The sequence below is a fragment of the Mustela lutreola genome, chromosome 2, assembly GCF_030435805.1.
Source record: "Mustela lutreola isolate mMusLut2 chromosome 2, mMusLut2.pri, whole genome shotgun sequence".
In the NCBI taxonomy this organism is placed as follows: Eukaryota; Metazoa; Chordata; class Mammalia; order Carnivora; family Mustelidae; genus Mustela; species Mustela lutreola.
In genome coordinates, this window is record NC_081291.1 from 222225191 (window position 1) to 222243955 (window position 18765).

The 18765-nt window shown below is 60.5% G+C and overlaps 1 protein-coding gene across 3 annotated transcripts in view; it reads left to right on the forward strand.

The window, feature by feature from the left end:
* Positions 1–6614, forward strand: part of PDE9A (phosphodiesterase 9A) — a 79071-nt gene extending 72457 nt beyond the window's left edge. Inside the window, exons 15-19 of one of the 3 annotated variants that reach the window (XM_059164813.1) lie at positions 1829–1933; positions 2628–2756; positions 3915–4010; positions 5387–5495; positions 6170–6614. In XM_059164813.1, coding sequence (XP_059020796.1) covers positions 1829–1933; positions 2628–2756; positions 3915–4010; positions 5387–5479 — 423 coding nt within the window. In that variant the 3' untranslated portion in view covers positions 5480–5495; positions 6170–6614. The other 2 variants (XM_059164814.1, XM_059164815.1) reach the window with 2 other exon arrangements.
* The last annotated feature ends 12151 nt before the right edge of the window (positions 6615–18765 follow it).

Sequence of the window (18765 nt, forward strand, 5' to 3'; positions counted from 1 at the left end):
CAGAAAGCCCTCTGCACACCAGCTTCCGGGCGGGCGGGTCAGGGATCCCAGGGCCCCTTCCCCGCTCACCCCTCCCCGGCGGGGGCCCGGTGTCCCGAGAAGGGGAGCTCCGCCGTGAGGACAGCCCACCCTCGTCTGCGCCGCGCCTGCCCTTTCAAGAGAAAAACACAGGGAACCGTCCTTCCCCGCCTTCAGGGAAGGGGTGGCGCTGAGCCTGGTCTGGGTGTGAGGCCTCCTTCCCGCATCACTGGCGGTCCCCTCCCGTCCCTAGAGGTGGACGAACAGGACAGCCCTCTGAGATCGGGCTGCCCTGACCACCCCGTCCCAAACCGGGATTCTAGCTAACACAGAGAATGTGTGGGGCAAGGACCTCACGCCTTCCATAAGTAACAGCAGGAGAAAGTGTCCCCGCGAGCCAGGGCCTCCCCAGGCTTCCCTTCATGGGGCCGGACACGGGGAGACGCGGTCATGTTGGAGGGACGGCCTGGCTCCTGAAAAGCCAGCGGCGTGTGGGAGGTGCTGTCCCCCACGGCAGGGCGAGGAGGAAAGGCTAGTAGGCCGTGCCCCTTCGGGGCCTCCGTGTTCCCTGTGACACGTGAGGAAAGGCCCTCGCGGGCGGGAGGCCAGAGGTCGAGGCTTCAGGACGATGAGCCTCACGGAGCGACCATCTCTGCTTTACTGCCTCCCGCCGGCTGTTCATGTAAGGGGAGCAGGGTGCCCTCTGCCCCCTCACAGAGCGAGGGCCTGTGGGCAGACCAGGGGCCCGTGCGTTGGCCAGGGAGCCCCCCAAGCACCCCCTTCTTGGTGGACTTGGGGGCTGGCAGCGGAAGAGGGGAAGGCCCCAGAGTGGAAAGGGTCAGAATGGATTTAGGGCCTCCGCCGACACCCCCGGCAGCAGGCCTGGGTGCTGCGCCCCGTGTGGCTGGGGCCCGAGGTCCCGGCACGGCTCCCTCCAGGACACAGTGCCTGGGCAGTGTCCCCGGCCCCAGGCGAGCTCCCCTGAGGCCTGCCGAGCAGGGCCCTGTCACGGCCTGAGCTCCGGAGCCACCTCGAAGAGCCGGGGATCAACTCCTGGGCTCGATAAGGAAAGGGGCTGATCAGGGACAGGGAAAAGGGCCACTGGTCACCCTGGGGTTCAGCTAGGGGCGGGGCCAGACGCTGAGCTGAGCGGAGAGGTGCACTGCCAGGTCAGGCTTCCCGGCGGCTTCCCAGAGACCGGGTGCAAAGAGCTCAGGCCCACGCAGGGCCCACAAGCCCTCGCTGGTGTGTCCAGGGGACTTCCTGCTGGGTCACCTTCAGACCCTGATTGGGGCCCACGCTCTGTCCTGGGACGTCGGTGACGCCTGGGGACCGTCACGTGCCAGGCCACACCGAGCCAGCCTTCCGGCCAGTCCTGAAGGCGCTCACCTTCGGGCTTAGTGAACACACTGTGGACGCGACCGGTCATTCTAAAGGGCCCACGTCAGGCCCGAACCTCAGCAGGCCCGGAGGGCCAGTCTCCGGGGATGAAAGTCACCCCCCGGGAGGAAGTGGCAGCAGGCGGCCGAGCTGGGGGACACCATCTGGCACTGGGGGGTGGCCAGGAAGGCTGGAAGGAGCAGGATATGGAAGGGGGCGGCTGGGGGAGGGAAGGCTTCTCCGGAGTGTGGCTCAGGCAGAAAGGGCAGGGGCGCCGGGCAGAGAGCGCGGGTTCCCAGGGGAGACACGGGCCCGGGAGCAGAGGGCGGAAGCCCACACCGCCTTCTCCTGGGGGCGGCGAGTCCAGACCCAGACAGCAGCAGCGAGACCCGCTCCGTGCTGCACGCCTGATCCTAGATCTCTCCTCCAGCTGAAGATGATCCTGATCAAATGCTGTGACATCTCCAACGAGGTCCGTCCGATGGAAGTCGCGGAGCCCTGGGTGGACTGCTTGTTGGAGGAGTACTTCATGCAGGTAGGAGCGACCCCCACCCTCAGGACCTCCGGCCGCCCAGCTTGGCCCTTTCTAGGCTCCGTGTTAGAAGAGCGACAGGGGGTGCCCAGGGGGACGAGCGGAGCGGGTCCCAGACGGCTTCCCCAGCTTCCAGGAAGCCCTCACAGCAGGGCCACACCGAGATGACCGGGTCCACCCTGACACGGGGAAGACGAGGGCAGCCTGGGAAGGCGAGCGCTGGAACCCGCCACCCCTGCCAGTAACTGAGCGGCTCGTGGGGCGGACAAGTCTGGCGAGTGGCCCTGAAAGAGAAGCGGCAGAGGCAGGAGGGGCCCCCAGGGGCAGGGGACACCAAGCAGGTCGGCGGTCTCTGCCAGCCCTGGGGAGGCCCTCGGAGAACCCAGCCAGCCCACATGGGCCGTGCCAGCCGGCCAGCAAGGTGGACCCCAGAAGGAGGCCGGGGGGCCTGCAGGCCGCCTCTGCCACGCAGCAGCTTGTGTCACGTCCCCGTCCCCGCCCTCATCTCCACGGCCGCCCCACATGCCCTCTGAACGGTCCGGTGGCCGCAGCAGATCCCGCCTCCCTCCCTGTCGCTAGTTTGGCCCCAGCAGAGCAGTCTGGTCGGGTGAGGCCCGGGAACGTGCCCCGAGCCCTGGGTCCCCAGAGTCCACGGTGTTTCTCTCTAACGCTGTGGCCGGCTCCCTGCACCCCACAGAGCGACCGCGAGAAGTCCGAGGGCCTTCCCGTGGCCCCTTTCATGGACCGGGACAAAGTGACCAAAGCCACGGCCCAAATCGGGTTCATCAAGTTTGTCCTGATCCCAATGTTCGAAATGGTGACCAAGGTGAGTGACTGTCCCCACATGCTGAGGACGCTGCATGGAGAGACACACGGCGTATGCACACATGTTCCCATGCACGCCCGTGTGCGATCTAAGGTGGGACCCGAGGCCCCTCCGCCAGCATCCCCGGAGCCCGCACCCTCTGGCCTCCCCAGCTCGTGCCCCCCGGAGCCACCGCCAGGCCCTCTGCCCCCAGGGCCCCTTTGCCTTCAGAAGACCCTCCTATCCGGCCCCACTCTGCCTGGCACACGGCTGTCCCCAGGTGGATTTCAGCAAGGAGACCGTCTCTGCCTTTCCCCTGCACCTTCCGTGGCTCCCCATGCCCCCGACCCAGGGAGAGCTGCCCCTCATCGCACAGTCTCCGCCCCCTCGTCGCACACAGTCCCCGCCCCCTCATCGCACAGTCCCCGCCCCCTCATCGCATACAGTCCCCGCCTCCTCATCGCACAGTCCCCGCCCTCCCCGCAAGCCTCTTGCAGGACAGTCCTCCCCTTTCTTCAAGCCTCCACCTCGGGGGGCGCCCGTTCGGTGGCCTCTGCCCCGTGGCCTCTGCCAGCCTTCCAGAACCACCTCAGTGCGTCCTCCCGAAAACCCCATTCACTGCACCTTCTCTGGGGACCTGCCTCCCCATACGTTCCTTCCCTGGACTTCCGGGCCTTTATCCCGGCCAGCGGGTGCAGGGGCGCGGGACTGCCACCCACATGGGCACTGCCCTCCCCCCGCAGCAGGACCGGGATGTGACCAGGGACGCACGGAAGCCATTCCAGGGCTGAGAGCTGCGTGCGCAGGGTTCCGCGGGGCAGGGATGGCAGGGCGGTCAAGGCTGCGCCACAGGAAGGGTCTGGCTCCTCCAGCCACGGGCTGTCAGGAGACTCGCGGCAAGGCTGGCATCTGGACAAGGGACGTTCGGGGCCAGGCGGGCCGTGGGCAGGTCCGTGGAAGTGAGAGGACAGAAGCAGAGCGGGACCTGGAGGTGGGTGCGCGAGGGGGAGGCCTGCGGGTCTCCAGGAGCCACAGACCAGCCAGACTCAGAACCACGGTCACCGGAGACCCCGCGGCAGGTGGCAGCCGGCAGCCGCTGTGTGGTCCCCACCCCCGGTGTCCCAGACGCTTTCTGCTGCCCTAAGAGCGATGGACTGTGACCCCGTGTCTCTCTCCCAGCTCTTCCCTGTGGCCGAGGAACTCATGCTCCAGCCCCTGTGGGAATCCAGAGATCGCTACGAGGAGCTGAAGCAGCTGGACGACGCGGCCAAGGAGGTAACACGTGCCGCGTGAGGAGGGTGGCGTTCCTCGTTCCTCGTGGCGGGGGAAGAGCTCCTCCCCTCGCCCGGGCGCCGCGGTGGGGGGCGCCCCCTGGACCGGAGCTCATCTCCATTCCCCCAAAATCCGGACCCTGGAAAACCAGGAAATCTATACCCTTCATGAGACCAAACTCCCCTGACGCCTCGCGGCCCTTGGAGGGGTCACGGCACCCCAGTCATCATGCTGTCACCGGAGGGGCCAGGATCTCTCTGCGTCCCGGGCCCCCTCAGAGCAGTGCCCTGGTCCCCTGTGTGTCCCCTGTCCTCCCCCTGCCCCAGGCTGACCTTGCTCAGGGACAGGACAGCGGGGCGAGTCTCTCCCCGCAGGACAGAAGCCACTACATGCATCCCGGAGCTCACACACCGCGGCTCAGGGTCAGGGCGCTGTGAGGTCCGGTGCTGGGTCCAGGAAGGTCAGCTCACATGCTCAGAGCCGGTGCAGAGGCGGCTGCACGGCCAGGGCCTCGGGGTGTGCCAGGGCTCAGGGACCCCTGCTTCCTGAGACCCACACGGACCCCCCCCCACCGGATGTCCAGCCACCCGCGGTGTGCCTGCATTGGTCCACCGCTGCCCCTCTCCCCGGGGGCCCTGATGCAACCTGAGCAGTGTCCCTGCTGCCCCACACTTGTCCTGGTCCGGCCTTGGCCGCGCCACACATCCCACCACATTCGGTCTCTGCCGCTCCCTTCCATCAGGGCTCCTAGTTATGGTGCCCCCGGCCTTGCTGCTGGGAGCCCCTATGCCCCGCTGAGCAGCGGGTAACCTCTCAGGCACCCTGTGTCGCTCTCGTCCCCTAAACTGCTGTGTACAGTGCGTCATCAGGAACTGCCTGCTGGCCAATGGGCAGTCCAGACCCGCAGCCGGTTTCTCTCGTCAGGTCCCACTACCAGAAGGTTGCGGAGAGGTCCTGAGACTCCAAAGCAAACAGTATAGACAGTGATGTCGGAGCAGGTGTTCTTGGCAAGGCCCCCGGCAGGATTGCTAAAGCACCTTGGCGTTCCTCTCCCTGCCCCAGAGCCCTCACTATAAAGGCCCCTCGGGCCTATGGGCCTATCCCCAGAAAGGACAGGCCCACAAAGGAGAAAGGGCTGCGGCCTCTGTCATCACCCTGCCTGCCAGTCTTCGGGGTTCCGCAGCCGGGCGAGCTAGCAGATCAAGCTCCGCACCGTGGCCGAGTGGGCGAGGCCTCCCGCGGCGGGGGCGTGGGTGGCTGCCGACATCCGTCTCGGTGACACTTGTCAGCATTTCAGTCAGCGGGAAGCTCTTCAGCAGATAAGGGGGCACTCGTGGGCTCCCGGAACCTGATTGCCACCTGCTCTGTCCTGCTTACAGAAGACGCAGGGCCTGACGTCCGGGGACACCGACGCACCCAGGGAGGAAAGCAGAGACAGGAGGAAGAGCGAAGAGAGGGCCATCCTGAACTGATATCTTGGTGCTTCCGGTAACTCAGACAGACACGGGCGGCAGCGGGGCGGTCTGTGGGGCGTGCCGGACAGGAGGGGAGGGCGGAAAACGCGAGTGGCCGAGGGCACTGAGATAAGCGAGACTTTCACTCCTCGCCTATAGTTCACAGACCGCGGCTCTGAAGGAAGGGGACACGCTTTGGCTCTCAGCACAGGATCGGTCAGAACACGCAGGCCACCTACAAGGGACAGCACGTGAAAGCTTCCCAGAAACGCAGTGTCGCTTACACGGCTACCAGCCCCTTCGGCCTGACGGTCACTGGAGAGTGTCTCGGCTACACAGAATGCCGGGCACAGGGCATGGGAGGCAGGGTCTGACTTTGTACCTAGGGGCAGGGACAGGCACGGGCCCCCGACAGGCCCCACTGAGCTTAGGACAAGCAGAGTGATCTGCACAAATGTCTCTACCTCTCTGAGCCCCCGAGCCTGACTCTCCCCTCCAGCGGGAATAATCTCATCACTATGGTTTTGTCCACTGAATGAGCAGAATGCAGGGACGCCTCCCGGGCTCGTAAACACGGGCATTTCATCGCCCGGGCACATCGTATTTTCCGGGGGTTCAGAAGAGGGATCAGAATTGTTTTATTTGGCCTAAATGTGCTCGACGGCGTTTTCAGTCTCAACAGAAGCTTTTCACTCTTCCTTTTCCAAGCAGGCGGAGCCTGAAGAAGGCGTTTCGGTCACGGGTGGCGGTTCCGGACCAGGCCGGCCGAGCCTCGTGGGAGCCGACAGAGCAGGGGCAGCGGACTCTGAGGGCCTGACCCCACAAGACCGTGTTTTCTAAGAACTGTTTTGTTCACTGATACAAAAAAAAAAAAAAAAAAAAGGAAATTCATGATGCTGTACAGAATTTTTATTTTTAAACTGTCTTTTAAATAATATATTCTTATACGGAAACGGGTATTGTACGTTTTTTTTGGTAGTGCTCTGTATCCTGGGGCTCCTCCCGGCAGTCCCCGGAGCCCCCCGAGCCCCCAGCCCCACGCGGAGACGAGGAACTGTGCTTCCCCCACACGTGTATCCCAGACCCGCGCTCCCGTGTCACGTGTTGCCCCATCCCGTGTAAATTCGCGATTAAACCTCAGGCAGTGCCCAGAGCGTGTCCTGTTTGTGAGCAGCGAGGGCGCCGGCGGCTGTGTGCGGGGAGGCGAGGGGCCGAGGTGGCTGTGGGACCGGCTTTGAACACCCCACCAGGCTGATGCCCGCGTACGGGGAGGTGGGCACTGACCACCTCAAACCGCAGACTGTGCTCAGCCCGTTCGAGGGTCTCAGGGGAGGAGAGCCGTCCCTTCGTCCTGCCTTTGTTTTGGGGACAAGCACTGGGGACATTCGGGGTGGCTTTGTGAGCATAAAGGGAGACTCGACCCCTGCAGAACAGCAGGCAGGCTCTGAGGGGCAGCACACCCCTGAGCCCTCCCCAGAGCCCCGCGTGCGCTCAGAGCCTCGGTGCGTCCTGGGCCTCGCACGTGCCCTCTGCCCCCTCCCCGGACGGAGGAGGCTCCGCTCGGAGAAGTCTGGAAAGGCCCCGCATATTCTGAGCTCTGCAGGCATTACCTCCGGTGTAACTAGCGTCCGCCACACATTCACTCCCTCTCGGCAAACTCCGCACACTGCTCCCTGTCCCCGAGTTTCATTTCTGCTGTGACATTTTGTGACCTTTGGCGTCCCTTCTTGAATCCAGGGCTGTAGGAGCGGGGCCTCGGGCTCTCCCCTCACGGTCTTGTGTCTCATTTCCATCCCGCTAAAGCCAGTGCGGGGGCAGCTCCAGTGACTGTACACGACCCCAGCAGGCCAGGCACTCCCGCTGCACGCCGCCCCCTCGAGAGGTTTGTGACTCGCTCCCCCAGCGAGAGCCTCTCCGACCAACGCCCCCCACCCGCTGGGCCGTGCCCGGGGCCCACCTCGCTGAAGTCCGTGCTTCTGCTGCACACACACACACACAACCACATGCACATGCGTGTGTGCACACGTGCACACGTCCGTGCACGACACACACACACTCCAACGCACTTTGTCTGCATGATGGGGCTGAGGTTCTACTAGTCCTGGAACGCGGAGCTCAGCATCTCGGAGGCGCAGGTAAGGACAGCACCTCTGTGACAGTCCCCACCCCCGCTGGCGGCCGGTTTCCATCCGCAGAGACCACCCATCTGCTCCCTGCAAAGTGCTTCCTCCAACCTTCCTGCCTCCAGAACGTCTCTGTACTCGGGTCGTGTGCACCCAGTTAGCTGAGCCCGTGGGGACGCCGCCCCAGCCTGAGTCACCGGCCGTATGGGCACGCCCCCCCCTTCACCGCCGGTCAGCCTCTGTCACACGGGCCAGCCCTGGAGGCCATGGACGGGGCCACCCGGCTCAGCCTGCTCACCCAGAGCCCGAGCAGCCCTGCCCCAGGAGACCCTACACATGGGGCCAAGTCAGGGACGGCTTCGGGACTGGAGGCTGAGGGGTCAGATGCGGACAAGCGTCAAGTCAGCGTGAAGGACAAAAGGTCCAGAGCTGCACTGCCCATCGAGAGACACACAATGCCCTGCGCTTTCCAGAACCTGACAGAGCCGGCCACGGCCACAGTCCTATGGACCACGTCTCAGGGAGACACCCGCACCTTCCTGCAAACCGGCCACGCCTCCGTCCCCGTGTTCACCCAAGGAGACAAGAACATGCTGTTCTCTGTTGTTTCTCTCCCCACCGATCTCTAGCAATTGAAGGAGTGATGCGTGTGTCCAGAACGGGACAGGACAGAGCGCACACGTCTCACACGTGCCGGCTGGGTGCTGGAGAGAGGCCGCCTTGGGAATGCAGCTCCAGCGCCCCACGCCCCGTGTCTCCCCCTGAGCAGAGGCCAGCACGCCTTCCACGGCTTCAGCACTGACCTCAAGGGTAAGGAGCGACGGATGGAGAAACCTCTGTCATTCCCACCTGGGATGGGGACCCCCAGGCCCGACGTCCCCACGATGCCCACCCCACACTGCCTGTCCTGTGTCCGACCACTGGCACCTTCTGCGTCTTCCCCCGCTCACACTATCCCAAACCAACGTGACCGTCTCGGCTTCTGGCATCTTTAACCCGGTCACGTCAGAAAACCAATTCTCAGGACGCCTGAATGAGCACTAAACACAGAAAACACTTAATCTCCGGCTAACAGCCATTGGCTCGCTGCCGCTGCGCGAGCCAAGGGCCACGGAGCAGCCCGGCCGGTGCCTCCGCAGAAGTGGCCCGACTCCGTCCTGTCTCCGGGCACCACCGCGGCCCCCAGCCTGGGAAGGGCTGACGAGGGACAACGCGCCCGGCAGACGCGCTGGACAAGAGGCTTCGCTCCGGGGCGGGCTCTTCCAGTGTGGATCGCCTGGGAGAGTTTTTAAAGCTAAAATCACAAGAATTTACTGTAGTCTAGGGGGCAGAGAAAACTGTCGCTCTGGATTTGGAGGGGGCTGTTCACGATCAGCAGCCAAGAGGAGCCGGGCGAGGATGTTAGGGACTCACACAGCGTCCCCTGGGTCCTCAGCTTTGCCGCCGGCCCTGTGTCCTGTGGGGTGAGGAATGCCAGGCCCCAGGCGAAGATCCGACGGGCCGGCATCCACGCCGGGGCCTCGCTGGGACAGGGGCCCCGCAGCCGGGACAAGCAGCGGGCTTGTGAAGCTGGGGTGCGCGGGGAGGGCCGCCAGAGAGAGCGGCGAGACGGGGGGCAGGGCGGGGCCTGGGCCGCCAGCCTTCTGGAACGCGTCTGCGCGCAACAGTTACACAGAGACGCCACAGGCCGGAGAGGGAGACTCCCCGTGTCATCAGGGAAAGAGGGAGGCGGGGTCCGAGGGGTCACTGAGGCGGTCACTTATGAGAACAAGGGGGGGTGCCCACCTGCGGTCACCACCGAGCGGGCTTGACCAGGGGTGACCGGGCCCTGCTGTGCACTGGCCTTCCGTGGCCCGGACACACAGGAGGAGCCTGGCTCCTGGTGACGTCCCAGAGATCCAGAAGCTGGGTCGGGGTGACTCGAGCTGTTGATAAAGACAGACACCCTACGCGAGTGATCTCTAGGACTCCATGCACCGCAGGGACAGCGCTGGTGACGTACGTTCCAGGACCTCGGGCGGCGGCCAGAGTGGGTGGGTCGGAGTGTGGGGTCGCGAACCTGAAGAATCGCGTAAGAAATCACGCTGCAAAGTGCGTGTGTCTGTGTGTGCACGTGGGCACTCACGGGGGGCGGGGGCATTTTTGCAGGGGTGTGTAGTTGTGTGAGGGCGTGCGCATGCACGTTTGTAGGCCTACGAGCGCTTCTCGTGCACCCGGCTTTGCTCCCAGCGGAGAGAGGACATCGAAACGATGGCGAGCGCCAGCTTTTGTGCGGGGCTCCGTTTGCAGACCCGATGCTCAGGGGTCATTCGGGCTGCGTCCCGGGACAAGGGACGGGTGTGGAGGAGAGGGACGCAGCGGCGAGACGGGGCTCGGACGGACCCTGCGGCACCCGGCGATCAGCCCCGCGGGTGAGAACTCCGGACTGACCGCTGCTGTTCTCCTTAGAAGTTACTTTGTAGAAAACTCAGAGCGCATGGGCGTGCCGACTGGACCTCACAGAAGGACACGCCAAGCACCCGGGCCGGCGGGCCGATGTGCGTGTTCTCAGTGCTGGGCTCGGTGAGGCCCAGAGACGCCGGTGAAAGACCGATGTGTGCCCACTTGCCGCCGGCGGGATGTGTGCCGCGCGCCGACCACGGCCGCCCGGCGCAGAAGGAACCACACGGAACTGTCCTGTGTCTGGCCCGCCCGCCCCCTCGGACAGGCCCATCCACCCTGAGTGGAAACCCGGGGAGGCCGCTCCTTCCCTCTGGTGCTGCCATCCAGGGCCGCCTGGTCCGCGAAGAGTCTGGCAAGCCTGGCCTCTGACGCTTCTGGGCTTCTCTAGCGGCCGCCTGCGAGCACACCCCGCCTTCGGCATGAGTGTCCCGTTGCGGCCACCCGCACAAGCGATGGGCAGTCCGTCACGGCTCGGGAGGGAGAAGGCCCCGAACGGCGGCATGGGCCGGGCTGCGCGCTGGGTTTTTCCTCCCCCTTCCTGACTCCGGAGGCCACCCGCGGCCCTTGGCCGTCCTGGGCTTGTGGCCGCATTGCCCCATCTCCGCCTCTGTGGTCACGTGGTCTCCCCACATAGGTCTCTGTGCCCAAATGTCCTCCTCCTGTGGGGACCCCAGTCCCAGGGTCCTGGCCCAGCCCACCTCCGGGCGACCTCGCCCTTGTGTTATCATACTGCAAAGACCCTGTTTCCAAACAAGTTCACATTCACAGCTGCAGTGGTCGTGATCCCTGTGGGGGACACAGTCCGCCCCGCACTGTCCCAGTCAGCCTGCCCGTCTCTCTCTGCCTCTCCCGTCATTCGGTTCCCACCATCGCCCCCAAGAGCTGCCCCTCCCCCCACGGCCACTGCTGTCACATGCCCCCCCAGCCAGGGCAGGGCCGCGGCTCAGCTCTCTGGGGAGGTTTTCTCTCGTCCGTCGTCCTCAAACAAGCCAGGATCCGAGGGAGGCACAGGGCAGAGGCCGTGAGGCGGGGGGGGGGGGGCGGCCGACTTGGGCCGGCAGGGTCTCTCTGGGAGGGCCGGAGGGACTCCGGGGACAGCCGGCAGAAAGGGAAGGTTGGCAGGAAGACAGAGCGTGGCCATCTGCTCGGGCAAACGCCGACCTGCAGTTGGCTGCCTTCCGGCACCCGGCTGGGAACGGGGAGCGTCTCAGCTCCTGCCACGTAACAAAACCACCCCGAAACTTAGCAACCTGAAGCAATGTCACCTATTACTTCTCACACGTTTGCAGGTGGACTGGGCAGGACTCTTGGTCTGGCCCTGCTCGGCTGGAGCTGGTTTGTCTACACAGCGTTGGCCACGTGTCTGGAGTTGCTTGATGTCCGCCGTGTGCGTGTCTGGCACCACGGCAGGCTAACGTGGCTCCTGCGCGTGGTGGCGACGTGGTCCCAGAGAGCAGGAGCCCTAGTGCTCGGACACATGTCACGCCTCGGCATCCACGCAGCTGCCACACTACGTGCCACGGGCCACAGCGAATCACTTGGTCAAGCCCAGGTCCAAGGGGGGCAGGGAAGGACCCCACTTCATGACAGAGGGACACGCACATGGCCATCTGTTGGGGTGAGGAGGCCCACAGTCTAAACACAGCACGAGCAGCCTTGTCCCAGGGGCCTCTGGCTGCCTGTTTTAACCCCTCCTCCTCTCCTGCGTGACCTCAGGACTAAAGGCACGTGCAACCCCCATGGGCAGCAGCCGAACCGTTTCTCTGACATCCCGTTGCTGTGATCCCTCCACTCCCACAGAAGGGGCTCAGCTCCAATGTTCTCAAAAGCTTCCGTGTGGTCCTCAAGGGCTGCCCAGACATACCTCGTGGGCTGTCACCAGCTTTCCCGCCGGCTCTGGGCAACGTCTGTCCCACCACGGGAGGTCGGGGACAGCAACCTGCCGAGACATGCCGAGCAGGCAGAAGGCACTTTCCTCATCTCCGGTGCTGTCGCCACGTCTACGCATGGTTACGCACAGTACCGAGCCCGCAGACGTACCTAACGTGGCCCAATCTTTAACCACTGCTTTAACCACTGCCCCTGCGGCGACGGTGTACCACCACGGGATTCTCCACGTGAGGCCACGGCTGCATTCTGAGCCTAAGAGCTCACGGAAAGTGTCATGTTTGGTCTTTCCAGCGGTGGGACAGCGGGGCCCCTCCGCCTTCCAAGACGTTCGGGGGAGGTTGGAGTTTTCGGGCAGCTCTGAGGAAGGTGGGGACCACCATGGCCAAAGCAGTTGATGTGTGTTTCAAGGGCATTTCGTGTCACTGAAAAGTGTTCATTACATAACGCCGGAGGGGGCGCCTGGGTGGCACCGCCACTTAAGTGTCCATCCTTGGTTTCGGCTTAGGTCAAGGTCTCAAGGTTGGGCTCTGTGCTCAGCGGGGAGCCTGCTTCTCCCTCTCCCTCTGTCCCTCCCACGTGGGTTCTCTCTCTCTCGAATAAACCGATCTTAAAAACAAAGAGAAAAAAGGTCATGCTACATTGGGTGAAGTGGATGCAGAACGGCTTGTAGAGTCTGTTTAGGCAGAAGATGTAACCGAGAGCAATATTCTGTTTTCCCGGGGAGCCTCGCCAAAGGCGCGGGGGTCAGAGGTCAGACTAGGTCCCAGACAAGAGGCTGCAAATCCCGAGCTCAGCCCCTGTGATGGGCGCCAGCACCGAGCGAGGACGGTAAGACTCACGTCTCCGGTTGGGCGGTAACGAGATTTTTTCTTTATGTTTATTGTCCGAGAGACCCCCGCCCCCACAAAGGTAAAGGCAGCCCTACTCTGAGGCCGATCGCCGCCCCGGCTGGGCCCTGGGCCCTCTGAAATCCTGATGCTTCTCTCTGGGACTGGAGATGCCTGCAAATCAGACGTGAGCGGAGGCTGCGGCTCCCGCACATCAGACCGGCCGGCTCTGGGAGAAGTCCGCAAGGTCCCCGCGGAAAAGCGTGCCGTATTACTGTTTTTAAGATATTTATTCAAGAGAGCACGCGTGCACAAGCGGGGGAGGGGCAGAGCTTGAGGGAGAAGCAGGATCCCTGCTCAGCAGGGACCGCCCCCCACCACCGCCCTGCAACATCATGACCTGAGCCAAAAGCAAACGCTTAACCCACTGAGCCACCCACGTGCCCCGCCACCCCCACCCCCCGCCGTATTATCTTGATCCGCTGTGACGGGCCACTGTCCGCCATGTCCCTAAGTAGATGCTCAACTTGTCTTCGGGAAAATACATGGGCTCTGGTCCGGAAGGAAGGACGAGAGGGGGGAGGATGTCAGTGCTACTGCAGAATGGGGGGGGGGGGCTTTTCTCCTGGTCGTAAAGGGTCATTTCCAGGGCAAAAGGAGGCAGTACCGTCAGCAGTGGAGAAGCCACAGTGGGGACAAGGGAACAGGACAGAGGCTCGCAGCCACAAAGCTGGTTCCGCTGGGCCCACGCCATGTGGGGCCTCCTGCCACCCCCCACAACAGTCCGACGCGCGGGGGGCTGGTGGGGTCACACAGCCCCTTGGGGGAGGTGGGCAGTGAGCCAACCCATGAGGTCTCTGCACCGTCGCAGATCAGCGGTGTCAGCCCAGTCAGTGAGTCACCACGCCCACCGGCTGTGTCCCCAAGGAGGGTAACAGAGGACCTCAGTGCCACTCGCCACTTCTACCCGGCACTGCGTCCTGGGGAGCCAGAGCCCCCCACTCCAGGCGACACGCTGGGTTTGTCCTTCCTGCGCTGTTTCTCGCGGTGACTCTGGGCACGAGCCTGGAGCCCCTTGGAGCATCCGTGGCAGCGGGCCAAGCCCCTAGGATCCCCTCCAGCGGGATCCTCTGTGGTTCTCGTAAATTCCCCAAAGGACAGTCCATGCTGACTTGGGCACAAGAGACCCTCCTTGGCAAGGCGGGGGGTTCAGGGACCAACACCTCCGCAGACTGCGTCCCACAGACCCAGGGCACCGTCGCAGCTCACAGACTGTCCCCACCGTCCCCGAATCCTGGGAAACACCATGGAAGTCAAGAAGTGAACTGTATTCTCTGCAGTGTCCCCGCTTCACTCCTGTCCCCACGGTCCGGCCCGACTCCTGCTTGAACCGCTGAGGGCAGGACCGGATGAGCAGGTGCCTGGCACGGGAGAGGGATTCAGCAGCGCTTACAGCGTCCGCACGGCACGGGGATGCTTGGGAAACACACCAAAGTCTAATCCGTTAACTTCTCTTCAACACGTCTCGTTATAGCCAAGAAAATGATCTTTTACATTCAACTTTCCATTTTGAGATAACCGTAGGTCCCCATGCAGCTAGAGTAATCCCACGTGCCCTCTGCCCAGCGGCGACACCTTGCAGAGCTCTAAGTCCGGGATGCTGACGCGACACGGCGCAGGTACAGAGCACCCCACTCCCGCGGGGTCCCTCCCGCCGCCCGCCTCCTTGAGGCCACACCCCTGTCATTCCACCCGTGCCAGCCACCACTATCTCTTCCTCGTCTCTGTAGTTTCGTGATTTCCTGAATGTTCTATAAATGGGGTGACGGTGTGTGTGACCTTTGGGGGGCGGCTCTGCCCACGGAGCCGTTGTCTGGACATCCATCCGGGCTGCTGCGTGTATCAGGAACGCGTTCCCTTTTGTCACTGAGGTCGTGGGGTGTTTAACCATTCACCGGCTGAAGGACATGGGGGCTGCCTCTGGCTTGGTTCTGCAGAGCTGCTGTGCACCCCCGTCAACAGCTTGGGTGTGCACGCCACTTCCCGCCTCTCCGGGAGGGACGCCCGGCGGGTGATCACCAGGTCACGGGGCAACTGCATGTTTACTCTTTCAAGACACTATCAGATCTGCGGACCCCGGGGGACTCAGTCAGTTGAGCGTCTGCCTTCGGCTCAGGTCGTGATCTTGGGGTCCTGGGATAGAGCCCCTCGTCGGGCTCCCGGCTCAGTGGAGAGCCTGCTTCTCCCTCTGCCTCTGCTGCTCCCCCCTGCTTGTGTGCTCCCTCCCTCTCTCTGATAAATAAATAAAATCTTTTAAAAAAGAAACTGCCAAATCATTTTCCAGAATGGCCCACTTTCCTGTCCCCAAAGCGAGGCCGTTTCTCCGTGTTTCCGTGAGTTCCTGGGGCTGTCACTTTGATTTTAGCCATTCCGACAGGCGTGAAACACAAGCCCAGGAGAGCTCTGATCTGCGTCTCCGTGAGGGCTGAGATGTTGAACCTGCAGAGAAGTAAATCCTCGTAGGGGAAACACGTGCTGTTCTCTTTCGCCCACTCTCAAACCTGGGGGCTGTTGGGTTTTTTCACTGTTTTCACTGTCGACTTTCGAGAGAGCTTTGTGTATCCCGAATACGACTCTTCTGCCCCCCGAGCCGCCTGCAAAGGTTCTCCCTGGTCTCTGACCTAACGTTGTAGCCCCCTCCCAGCGCTTTCCAAAGGGCAGATACTTCTTTGGTTCAGTTGGATTTGTTGCTGTCCCTCTTGCCAACCTGCTTTGGTATCAGGCCTAGAAACTGTGTGCCTGACTCTGGGTCCCACAGCTCTCCTGTGGGATTTTTCTAGAAGTCTTACAGTTTTGCTTTTTAAACCACAATCCAACTTCTGTGTAAGTGTGAGGCTGCGGTTGAGGTTGGTGTCTTTGCCTCTGGATACCCGGGCCTCTAGCGCTCCTCGGGGACAAGGCTGTCCCCTCCTCCTGGGAACTGGCTCTGCACCATTCCCGACAGTCAGCTGGCCACACTGGTGTGGGCCTCCGCCTGGGTCTTCTGGGGCCCCACTGACCGCTGTCTGTCCCTCTGGCAATGTCACGCAGCCTTCACTGTGGTCACTGTAACAATGACTCTTAAAACCAGACAGGCTGAATCTTCTCCTGTTATCTGCATTCTCTAAAGTGTTTAGCTCCTCCAGGTTCTTTCATTTCCATATAAATGCGACAGTAATCTTGTCGGGACCCAGGACATCTTGCTGGGACTCTGACAGGGGGAGCATTAAATGTGTATTTCGAGGAAGTTGGGGGAAAAGGGAGGGGGAGATGAACCATGAGAGACTGTGGATTCTGAGAAACAATCTGAGGGTTTTGGAGGGGCAGGGAGTGGGGGGTTGGGAGAGCCTGGTGGTGGGTATTACAGAGGGCACATACTGCATGGAGCACTGGGTGTAGTGCATGAACAATGAATTCTGGAACTGAAAAGAAATTTTAAAAAATTTTTTTAAATATGTATTTCGATTTAGGAAGAACTAGCGGTGTCTCCCCATCCATGAACATGGTGCATCCTTCCCTTGGGTCTCCGAATATCCTCCAGTGGAGCTCCGTCCTTCTGAGGACGCAAGTTCTATTTGGGAAGATGGCACCAAAGTACTTCTTTTTGGTTTTGCATGATTGTAAATGGTACTATATTTTTAATTCCAGCGTTCACGTGTTGCTGTTAGTCTACAAAAATATAGTCGCTTTTTATGTATTAATCTTGTACCCTATGACCTTGACTAACTCCCATACTAGTTCTAAGCCATTTTTATCGATATCTTAGGATTTTCCCTATAGACAATCAAGTCATCAGCAAACAGAGTTTAATTTTTTCTTCCTTTCTGAACTGTATGCCTTTTGTTTGTTTGCGGGGGGGTTGAAGATTTTTATTTATTTACAAAAGAGAGAGTGTGACTGAGAGAGAACACGAGAAGGGGGAGGGGGAGAGGGAGAAGCAGGCTCCCCACTGATCACGGAGCCCGATATGACCCCAGGGTCATGACCTGAGCCGAAGGCAGACGCTTCACTGACTGAGCCACCCAGGCGCCCTGTTTTTTGTGTTTAAAAACAACCTTTATTGAACATGGCGCTGAGTCTTTTTTTGCAGAAAAAGATATTAAATGCACATAAGCATCTATGAAGTAAAGCAACTCCTGTTTTCTTGGATCGGTAAAATCGCACGGTGCCTCCGAGTTGGGATTTTGATCTTTGTCAAAACCAGCAAGTTCAGTGGGAGGCTGAGTAGGAGGGCAGCCTGCCAAGTTTTGTGCTTCTGTCTCAGGCGGGACAAGTGTGCAGACACAGCTCCTCAAGGTGCCCCTGCCTCTCTCCGCGTCACTCCAGAAATACCCTGCGGGCTGGGGTTCAAGTTGTACTGTCAAGTTCTTCGTGTCCCAGCTTCACGGAGAAGAAAATAGCTACATTTGTACAAAAGAGTTCTATGTACAGGTATTTGTGATTTGAGGGCTTTTCTTTTCCTTGTTAGTTGGCTTTTGTCTGTCTGTTTTATATCAATAATTCAGGCAAACAGCCACGTTGGGAGGGGGTGCATTTTGGAGGCTCAGGGCTGGGGGCAGAAGAGGCAGCGCTAGGGGCAGCACGGAACTCATCAGGGGTGGGGCAAGGACTGGGGGCTTTGGCGTGGCCAGAGTCCTCTGAGGTAAGGTGGCAGTGGAGGTGACAGTAGGGCCCCTGGGTGTAGGAGGCCCAAGGGCTTGCTGGCAGGGCCCAGGGTCAGGTGCTGGATGGAGGCCCCTCAGGGTGAGATCATGGGACAGAGCTCACACCCACCTGCCGGGGCCTGCTGGGGCTTGGGTGGAGGCAGAGAGGTGGCAGGTGCGGGGCTCTGCCGGTATGCTCACGGGGGTCAAGCTCGAGCACTCTCATAGGTGCCCATGGTCATCGGGTCAGAGTTGAACACTCAGTGTAGACTTGGTACGCTGCACCTTGGGTCCCTCCCAGGCCGGGCCAGTTCTGCAGAAGGAACCCTGCTGTCTCTCCGTTGTTGTGCCCCAGGAGACACTGGCACAGTAGCTGCCACTGGAGTTCCCGGGACGCCACTTGGAAGCGAGGGTCCCTCTTTCATGTTCTTGCCTTATTGTACTATCACGAGTGTCCAAAACTACGTTGAATAACAGCGGTGAGAAAAGACATCCTTGCCTTTTTTCAGATCTTAGGGAAAAGCGTACAGTCTTTCAGCAGTAAGGGTAATTTCTGTAGACATTCTTAATTAGCTTGAGAAAGTTCCTCTCTATTCCTCTTCCTTGGAGAGCCGTGATCAAGAATGGCTGTTAGATTCTCTCAAATACTTCTGTCACATCAGCTGATATGATCATGATTCTTTTCTTCTGCATGATTTCTTTTCTTCTGTTAAAGTGGTGGATTATATTGATCAGTTTTGGAATATTAAACCGGCCTTGCATCCCTGGAATAAATTCCACTTGGTCGTGGTGATTAATTCTTTTTACATATTGCTGGATTGTATGTGCTAATACTTTGTTAGAAACTTTTGCATCTGTATTTCTAAGGGATGTTGGTCTGTCGCTTTCCTGTTTCGTGCTGTCTGTCTGGTTTTTGTTTAACTTCATAAAATGAGTTAGGAAGAGCCTCCTTCTTGTGATTTTCTCCTGGAGACTGCATAGAACTAGTGTTCACCCTTCTTTAAAAGCCTGGAAGAATTCTTCAATGTAAACATCTGGGTCTGGGAATTTGGGTGGGGAGATATTTTAATACTGGTTTAATTGAATCAGTATTAAAATTAAGAAATCAGTATTAACTATTAATAAATTAATAGTTACAGAGCTATTCAAAGTATATATTTCATAATGGAGTAGTTTGCTTGTTTGTATTTTTCAAAGAAGTGGTCCATTTCATACAAGTTGTGAAACTGCGTGGAATGGTTTGAAGTGTTCCTTATTATCCTTCTCATGTCCACAGGGTCTGTAGTGATGTCCCCACTTCTGTCCTGGACTCTGCTGTGTCTTCTCTCCTTGGGTCTTTA